Here is a 10,753-nt window from a genome sequence, read left to right on the forward strand (position 1 = left end):
GAGCATGTTTGGTGTGACGAGGATTCGAACTCGCGACCCTCAGATTACGAGTCGAGTGCCCTAACCACCTGGCCATGAGCATGGATGAAGCTGTCAGTTTGTCAAAATGTTTAAACTCAACAGTCATTACGTTTCATAGTATTTTATGAGTAATTTATTAACATTATAGTTTTATATTGGACAAAGACTGATTTAGTATTATCAATTAGAATAGAAATTTAATAATGAATGTGCAGAACAAAAATAGCATTATTTCTCTCTCTCTGTATATATATATATATGTGTGTGTAATTTGTATGTCGTGTGTGTTTTCTTCAGGTGTTATACTTTGTAGTTGACAATACACTAAACTCAGATATCAAAAGATAACAGCTACATATATACCTTCTGTTTTTCAAAAAATATTTTTTTCGTGACTCACGTTAGACATTGTTTGAAACTGTGTGTGTTAGGCTTAAAAAGAAGCTAAAAGTGAAAGGTCAGATCTGAGCTACAGAAGAAGTGATTAGTTTTTGAAATCATCTATAAACCCGGATCTGTCATTTAAGTTATTTTGAAACGCTGTGGTATTTTCCCTGGTGACAACAGAGCGTGCAGGATACATCTCAAGAAGCTAAGATGTTGGGTCGGTGTTGTTGTCATCATTCTTGTCACGTTCAGCGTACCTTGCCTCTTCAGCTTATCTGCTGGATAATTGACAAACCTATCTTATTATATTATAAGAAACAGTCACGAGAGACAGTAGTATTAGATACATAGAAATAACGTATTTTGTCCTTTAGAAGAGTTTGATATGACAAAGATAATAACAAATAACTATTTTATTTCGAAAGTCTGCTATCTAATACATAGTTGAGAATGTAAGTACTTGTTGCTTTTACCATTCATTTTTATGTTACAACTGGCTGAACGTGGATTGTATAGACAATGGATTGCGTATTAAGAGCAAACAATTAGGCTTATACTGTTTGTTTTTTTATATTCCGGATACAACGTCAAGAGGTAATCCAGCCTTGCGAGTTTAACAGATCTTTATCAACTTTCAATTGTGCAAAACGTATACAAAGATGTATTAATAACAATGAATTAAAATGTCTAGTTTAAGACCATTTATTAGTTATTTTAACTTTATGCTGTGTTCTAGTTTTTGAATTCATTTAAATGCAGAAAAAAATAAGTGTCTGTTAGTCTACCAAAATGTAACGTTTGTTTACACTGTGTACTACCAGGAGAAATGTTATGTGTGTTAAGTTTCGAAAATTCAAACTAGGTTACAAAAGTATATACATTTGCCATTACCAAACTTCAGCGATACTTTCACGTCTTCATTCTCTTCCCACGCATTTGGAAATCACTGGTTTATGTATTACTGCGAAACATAATTTTGCTTTTTGTTGTATCTTTTAAATTTTGCGCATAGCTACTCGAGGGCTATCTGCGCTAGCCGTCCCTAATTTAGCAGCGAAAGTCCAGAGGGAAGGTAGCTAGTCATTACCACCCACCGCCAACTCTTGGGCTACTCTTTTAGCAACGAATAGTGAGATTGACCGTCACATTTTAACGCCCACACGGCTGAGAGGGCGAGCATGTTTAGTGTGACGGGGATTCGAACCCGTGACCCGCAGATTGAGAGTCGAGCGCCCTAACCACCTGGCCATGCCGGACCCAAAACATAATTATATAATTACAACTCCTTTTTTTTTCCTTTTCTCCTTTGTTGATGCTCTAACTGAAAATAAAAAAAATATCTAATTGAATTCATTTTCCTTGCATAAAAGAAACGCGCTTCAAATGATTGAATTTTAAACGAGTTTTCCTATTAGCAGATAAATTATATCACTTCAAAACAATGAGTGAAAATCAATGATCATTTATAGAATAAGCAATTCATCGGTACTTGCTTCAAAAAACAAAGAGAGAGAGAGAAAGCACTGTGAAATAATTACACGAATGTCGTCATCACTTTGATAGGCATATTTCTTAAAGTTTCGATATTTATCTATTAAAAACAAGTTTTCCTGAAGTGAGCTTAATCATACGGACAAGACACTTAATTCTTCTACTTTAAATTCATAATGCATACCTAATCCATAGAACTTGTCTATTTTCTCCGCAGGACACAGCGGTATCAACCAGTTGGGAGGTATCTACGTGAACGGACGGCCGCTACCTGACTCCACACGACAGAAGATCGTAGAACTGGCCCACAGTGGTGCTAGGCCCTGCGACATCTCCAGGATTCTTCAGGTGTCTAACGGTTGCGTCTCCAAGATCCTCGGCCGATACTACGAGACCGGGTCCATCCGGCCCCGGGCCATCGGGGGAAGTAAACCCCGTGTGGCAACCCCGCCTGTTGTGAACAAAATCGCCCAGTACAAACGAGAGTGTCCTTCTATCTTTGCTTGGGAGATTCGGGATAGGCTATTATCTGATGGGATCTGTAATAACGACAACGTTCCAAGTGTAAGTAATACTCAATACGTTAATAGTTTATTGTACAGAGCTGGAACTTTGAAAAATTATGTTATCAAATTCGGTTCCCTTGCATACGCTGAACCGTTTTGGACATTCTGGTCTGCCTTATCACTACCACAGACATTCAAGAGTAAAAATTGAACGACTTAGATTTTTTCTCGTTAAAACTAACTGTTTAAATAACTACTAATGCGATACACGCGTATTTTAATAAAATCAATTGTTATATATCTCGTGACAGCAGTTAGATACACAATAGACGGGTTCATGAAGATCGACTAAACAGTGAGGTTGATATTTATGTTTCATTTATTAATGCTAACATGTTGATATCTGAAAGAACAGGGCGTGCAAATAGTGAAAGAGCTTCTTTTATTGTTATTATTTAATGGTGTACATAGAATTGTTGACAAGGTATTTTCACATTAAGTTCATAGAATATTTTAAAAGCTAATTTCTAAACTTACTCAGTAAACGTTGTCGTTTTGAAAATGGAGTTCGAGCTATATACGTATATTCACTTTAAATAATTCATATTATTAATATATACAATAAGCATGTTATTTTTCCCTTAAAATTAGCATACGCTAAGTTTATCGGAAAAACCTTTTATATTTCTTTATTCTTTAATTCACATTAAAAATGAAAGTGTGTAAAATACAGGTACGATAATACAGATGTTTTCTCGTTTAAATCATATCCAGACGAAACAGGCGTTATAAGTTACAATTCAATTAATCACCTAATGCTTCCTTCCCTATTACACCTTGCCGTTGCAAGACAGAAATATTTCCATTTCAACATTCAGCATATATAAATGTATACATTTCTCTTTCAGTTTATTATCTATAGTTTCTAATTGTTTTATATGGTTTATTCTTTTTGCCCTCCCCCCAGTGCACAGCAGTATGTCTACGGACTTACAGTGCTAGAAACCCGGTTTCGATACCCATGGTGGACTGAGCACAGATAGCCCATTGTGTAGCTTTGTACTTAACTACAAACAAACTTTTTTCTTTTAATTTTCAAAATAACTCCGAGCACTCAATCTCTAAGTCACATCTTAAAGAAGTCCAATACTTAGTTGTTATTCTACATCGTTTTAAGTTCGACATCAGATAATATATTAAGTTTAAAAAAAAAAAGAGTTTTTCTCTAATTCAGGTGCTTATAGTACTATATATACTATATTATAGTATATCGTGCTGTAATGTTAGAACCCCCGAACCCCTGGTAATGCAGCAGCATTATATGTTATTGTGCTCTGCAGTGATAACCCCTACCGTATTTTTGTTGGTTGTAGAATTTTTCGAGCAAATCTACTTGAAGGCTATTTTCGCTAGCCGCCCCTAATTTGTAAGTGATAGACTAAAGGGAAAGCAACCATTCAACACCACCCACAGCCAACTGGGTGCTACTTTCATCGAGTAGCGGGATAGGGGTTTGACAGTTTCTCTTCTAACGCCCAAAGTGTGTGGCACGAATTTTTTTTTTTTGTTTGGGGGTGGATGTGGAAGGGAGTAACGGGGCGCCAAGCAAAAAAAAAAACAACTTAGATCCACAGTCCAGCACACTAACCACTAGGCCACACTTGTCCCCATTTCGGTACTGTTAGTCATTTTTAAATCGTTATGTATCTTTTTTGGGGGGGAGGGGGTAAGACAAGCACTTTACTTATCTCAGTAGCTTTTCATAAAGCCAGGAATTCAAACATTTAATTATTAAGTATTTATTTTCTTTATAAATGTTGAAAATGATCTTGTTTTTAAAGCGATGTCTCACCTAAAGATGAACACACAAGCACATATCTTGTATTTATAATGAGAAATACTGATCGAACATACAAAGTTTACGTTGTTTAATATGAAGCTTTCAGAAAATGACAAGAGGTTTTGAGGACAGGCGAACCACACTTTGAGTCCTTGAAAAGTTCAGACAACAAGAATACTAAACGTTGACGACAAAAATGTGTCACGTCGAATATTTTTGAGGCTCTTTACAATATCATTAAGGTGCACCACAATAATAAAGATACTATTATTGTGTATTCGATAAAAGAATTTCAAGAAATATTCGGTAAATATTTTAATAAAGAAGGCAACATTGTCATAGACGTCTGTAAATGTAAATGTAAAAATAAAAATGTTCACCCCTAGTAAAATAAAACTTGTAGTTGTTTTAGCGCAAAGCTACATAATGGGTTATAAACTTACCACTTATCCTCCGGGGACGAAACGTGTAAAGATATTTGATGATTACACTTTCACATTGTGTAAGATACAATCTTATGTAAAACAGTTTCATGTACATTTAATTCACGGTCACCCAAGCGCCAACTTTACGTTAGAAAAACGGTTTATTTTAATGAATATACTACACATTTTTTTTTTCACCAACTCTCCCGGTAGGACAGCGATACGTTTAGGACATTACAACGCTACAATTGTGAGTTCAATTCCCACTGGTGGACACAGCTGATAGATAGCCCATTATGGTTTTGCATTAATATAACAATCGAACCGTTAATCACATTTTTCACTAAAGCCAATATTGAAAATCTACTCTCTGGCGTAGAAGCCTATTGTATTATTTGATTCGCCGTACCCTTCGCTGTGATAATGTATTGCAGTGTCGCCTATTCAAGGATCATCAACATAGGTTAGATTAGCAAACCAAAGAAATACAGTTTTATACGGTTAGTTCTTACAGATGTAAACAAAAGAATATTTCTGAGATTGAGTGATATTTTTAGGGTATTCTCCTTAACTAATATTGTAATTCGTATATAACTATATCTTTCTTTTTTTTATAATAATTAAGTCCGTATTTAAATTTTCGGTGCCTACTGAACTTTCATTTAGTGCTTTTAATAGCGGAATATAGTGAATAGAACAATATCTTCGAAAGAATGCCTACTAAACTTAGCATCATGGTCTATGAAGTTACTGAGGTCCGGAACGTAATTAAGTTTGAAAAAAAAAGTAAAGTACTATTTAATTTTACTCCCATATGAAAAGATATATATTATGTAAGGCTTACCCAATGTGCCTTGGGCCTTGGGCCTCTATCTACGATCATGCTTAACACCCATATTCTGAACTAATCTATCACACAAATATACCACTTTAACAAAACTTTTTAACTATGTATATTTACACAGTAAAGAGAATCTTATCAAAAAATACAATATATACATTTGTTTCTAATATAAAGATTAATTAATACATTCGCTTAACGTCTCTGTATTAATTTCCGACACTTCTGTTATCGAATGAACGAGGCTACATTGGATAGATTATAAAATCAGAGACAGCTGTAATGTAGTTACACAGTAATAACAGTTTTACAATTGTTGTAAAGTAACACAGTAAGAACATTGATTACAATTGTTATAAAGTAACACAGTAAGAACATTGATTACAATTGCTGTAACAGAACGCAGTAAGAACACTGATTACAAATGCTGTAAAGGGATATAGTAAGGTCAGTGATAACAGTTGTTTTTGAGGAACATAGTAAGGTCAGTGATAACAGTTGTTTTTGAGGAACATAGTAATGTCAGTAATAACAGTTGTTTTTGAGGAACATATTAATGTCAGTGATAACAGTTGTTTTTGAGGAACATATTAATGTCAGTGATAACAGTTGTTTTTCAGGAACATATTAATGTCAGTGATAACAGTTGTTTTTGAGGAACATATTAATGTTAGTGATAACAGTTATTTTTGAGAAACATATTAATGTCAGTGATAACAGTTGTTTTTCAGGAACATAGTAAGGTCAGTGATAACAGTTGTTTTTGAGGAACATATTAATGTCAGTAATAACAGTTGTTTTTGAGGAACATATTAATGTCAGTGATAACAGTTAGTTTTTGAGAAACATATTAATGTCAGTGATAACAGTTGTTTTTCAGGAACATATTAATGTCAGTGATAACAGTTGTTTTTGAGGAACATAGTAAGATCAGTGATAACCTTAACCGACTGCTCAATGTTGTTTCTATTCATTAAATTATATATACTTAACTAATATACGAACTATTGAAAGCTGTGAAGACAATAAACGCAATTCTTCAGCGAACCCGTACTATTTGTTGTGGATCAATTTATCGATGTAAGTAATAAGGCTAAAGTCGAGGTAAACCAATGTTCCCCTGTTTTTCTCTAAGGCTTAAAAGTGGTCGGTACCGCTAACAAGAACAATGAAATTGCTATACGCTCCCTAGCGGTTACAATAAGCCAATTTCTGGCAACAGTAGGTGGGAGCTAAGTAATGTTTACCGCCACTTAGCGAGCTTATTCTCTGTCTTTGGACACTGGTAACGTTGTCGGAAAACGAGAAAGTAGCGGACGGGGCAAGTAGACGCCTGCCGCTCTATCGACTTACCGGTTAACCTAGCAATTTCGATGCCGTAGTTTTTACTACATGCCGTACATTCAGATTAAGTTCTTCTATAGACTATATTAGGAAGATATCTTTGTAATATAATATTTCATCATCATCAGGTTCAAAATTATGAATGTATTTTGATTACGAGTGCCAATAGATATGCAGAACTTCTACTTTGAAATAATTACTTCTTTTAAAGTTTCTAGCATGTATAATGATTTAATATTCTACTCAACAAGCTATTACGATTATGGAGAAAACCTTGTCTATAAACCAGCCAAAACTGGTGATAAAACTATTCCCCATTTGAGCTTGCAAGTTAATTAAGAAGGGTAATGAAACACACACACATGTGATCGTATTAAAAACGGCTTCTAAAAATCCACTACTTTGAGTTATAGATAAGCAAGTTTAACTTGAACGTCACAGAATTAAATTCAGTAGAAAAACACCAATGTTCATTTCGTATTAAAATTATCACAATATTTAATTTATTTAACGAAAACATTAAACTTTAAATTAGTTTTTGAACTTGTACTTCGGTCTGATTAAAACAATGGCATCAATTAAATCCTCACAGCTTGGACTTGATTTGTTTGGGGATGTATATTATGATTAATCTGTTTAATTTCTACTCTTGAAAATGTAAGATTAAATATGCTATTAATGATACTTATAAAACTCCCTAAGTCTCAAAAGTCCATGAAAACAAGTCAGCTGATTTTGTCTCGTACTAACTATTGTATAATTGATCATGCTGTGGATTATCACAAATAGTTCGTACTAACTTGTGTATAAGTAATCATGCTGTGGATTATCACAAATAGTTCATACTAACTTGTGTATAAGTGATCATGCTGTGGATTATCACAAATAGTTCGTACTAGCTTGTGTATAAGTGATCATGCTGTAGATTATCACAAATAGTTCGTACTAACTTGTGTATAAGTGATCATGCTGTGGATTATTACAAATAGTTCGTACTAACTTGTGTAAAAGTGATCATGCTGTGGATTACCACAAATAGTTCGTACTAACTTGTGTATAAGTGATCATGCTGTGGATTATCACAAATAGTTCGTACTAACTTGTGTATAAGTGATCATGCTGTGGATTATCACAAATAGTTCGTACTAACTTGTGTATAAGTGATCATACTGTGGATTATCACAAATAGTGTACCTAAACGATTAACCCACGTACTAATCAACGAAGAATTTTTAAGCTTCGACTATCACATCGCTATATCCGATTGTCCCAAATTCTTGAAAATATTGTCATTGCGTCCAGAACGTTGTTTTTAGGCATCTCTTTAGAAACCAATGGTCAGTCATATAACAGACTACTTAAATTTTGTATTTCAGTTTGGTGGACAGGCCATAAAGTAACAAATCAACGAACAGGACAGGCCATAAAGTAACAAACCAACGTACGTGACAGGCCATAAAGTAACAAACCAATGTACAGGACTGGCCATAAAGTAACAAACCAATGAACAGAACATGCCATAAAGTAATAAACCATCGAACAGGACAGGCCATAAAGCAACAAACGAAGTTCTGATTTCACATTGCGCTGTAATGTGTGTTAGTTGTTCGTCATGTTTTGATTAGATCACCAGTTTAGAAAATTAAAAAGGAAATTTCATTACAAATGTGAAAACACGAAAAATTTTGATATAAAATGTGTACTTTGAAAGTTGTTTATTGCACATTAACCAAGTAGAAAGAAAGAAAAACAAGATCCTTGTGACGTAGTAAACTAATATAGCTAAACCTAAATACATTATTTGATTTACATGGTTACAAAGGCTTATACAGTGTTTGATTTACATGGTTACAGAGGCTTATACAGTGTTTCATTTACATGGTTACAGAGGCTTATACAGTGTTTGATTTACATGGTTATAGAAGACTTATCCATCACAAAATAACGACATAAATAGCTGAACAAACCAACGTACGAGACAGGCCATAAAGTAACAAACCAATGTACAGGACAGGCCATAAAGTAACAAACCAACAAACAACTTTATGGCCTGTCTCGTACGTTGGTTTGTTACTTTATGGCCTGTCCTGTTCGTTGATTTGTTACTTTATGGCCTGCCCTGTACGTTGGAATACTTCAGTAGATATTGAACGGGCTTTTCACATAGTAATAAAATTAGTATTAAGTTAAAGTGGTAAAAACTATAGGTAAATGTTAATTTTCTTAAAGATTTACTAATTCCACTCGAGTGTACGGCTTCTTCTGGATAGCTTCTTATATTATTTCCGGCATCTAAGATAAATAATAGTTATTTATTATGTATATGTGTATTATTATATTCGGCTATTATATTGCAGACATAATAATGATCCTTTCACTAGAACTCACAGCCTTTTAAAGAGCCGATTGCCTGCCATCCTCTGGTTAAACACTCTTTACTTTGTTCATGTATATGTATATTTATACACATACATAGTGTGCATGCAGTCAGTTGCGGAAGTAAATTACTATCTCGTGAAAAGATGCAATATTGCCAGCTCTCCGTGCCTAAGCGAGGAAGGAACAATGCTGATATCAATTTCTCGCGGTACGTAAAACACGTGCGACCGCTCAGTATAAAACATAGTTGTAGGAGGAGGGTTGTCTCCGGTCCACGACACGTCATTGACACTCTCACCAAGGCTTGAAAATAATGCAAACACCGTGACAAATTACATTACTTTATAATGAAAGACCACGAAGTGATTTTGTGACGTCTTGAGCCTGTACCGTGTAATCTGAAAAGATAATATCACGAAGAGAGTTTTCGCCTGGACCTCTTGACGTCATGTTTTACTAATCCACATGATGCAATTCTGATAACTTGTACTTTGTGAACGCGTTCGACCGCCATATTCAAGCAAGCACAAAGGGATAAAGCTGTTATCAAAGTTATATTAAGGTTTTAGACTTCAATGCTACTATTTTGTGCACACAGTTTGTTTAAAAGCAATTTTAAGTGCCTTCCTTTAATGGAATGTAACACAAGACGTAATACATCAGTTTATACTGAAAGTGTTCGTTATGAAGCATAGTACATCAGTTTGTACAGAAAGTGTTTGTTATGAAGCATAGTACATCAGTTTGTACAGAAAGTGTATGTTATGAAGCATAGTGCGTCAGTTTGTACAGAAGGTGTTTGTTATGAAGCATAGTGCATCAATTTGTACAGAGGGTGTTTGTTATGAAGCATAGTACATCAGTTTATACTGAAAGTGTTTGTTATGAAGCATAGTACATCAGTTTATACTGAAAGTGTTTGTTATAAAGCATAGTACATCAGTTTGTACAGAAAGTGTTTGTTATGAAGCATAGTACATCAGTTTGTACAGAAAGTGTTTGTTATGAAGCATAGTACATCAGTTTGTACAGAAAGTGTTTGTTATGAAGCATAGTACATCAGTTTGTACAGAAAGTGTTTGTTATGAAGCATAGTACATCAGTTTGTACAGAAGGTGTTTGTTATGAATCCTAGTACATCAATTTGTTACAGAAAGTGTTTGTTATGAAGCATAGTACATCAGTTTGTACAGAAAGTGTTTATTATGAAGCATAGTGCATCAGTTTGACAGAAGGTGTTTGTATGAAGCATAGTACATCAGTTTGTACAGAAGGTGTTTGTTATGAATCCTAGTACATCAATTTGTTATGAAATACTATAGATATAGTCATGGTTATTACTTTTTTTTTAATATGTGTAAAATTATCCAGTTACAGCTACGAGCCACTTAAACAAGAACGTTTGCCTAGATAGTTTGTCCTTCCAACTTCTAGAAAGTGTGACTGAAGTGATTGACACTTTCAATGTTTAAAAATTTTATTAAAAATAGCAAATCTGAAGCTAACAAGATAAAATATT

The 10,753-nt window shown here is 34.3% G+C and overlaps 1 protein-coding gene across 7 annotated transcripts in view; it reads left to right on the forward strand.

Moving 5' to 3' along the window:
• Window positions 1-10,753, forward strand: part of LOC106463340 (paired box protein Pax-6-like) — a 127,733-nt gene that overhangs the window by 78,376 nt on the left and 38,604 nt on the right. For all 7 annotated transcript variants that reach the window (XM_022391191.1, XM_022391186.1, XM_022391182.1 and 4 more), the window contains one exon: window positions 2,117-2,463. In XM_022391191.1, coding sequence (XP_022246899.1) covers window positions 2,117-2,463 — 347 coding nt within the window. The remainder of the gene's footprint in view (window positions 1-2,116; window positions 2,464-10,753) is intronic.

The sequence above is a fragment of the Limulus polyphemus genome, unplaced genomic scaffold (genome assembly GCF_000517525.1).
Source record: "Limulus polyphemus unplaced genomic scaffold, Limulus_polyphemus-2.1.2 Scaffold52, whole genome shotgun sequence".
Taxonomy (NCBI): Eukaryota; Metazoa; Arthropoda; class Merostomata; order Xiphosura; family Limulidae; genus Limulus; species Limulus polyphemus.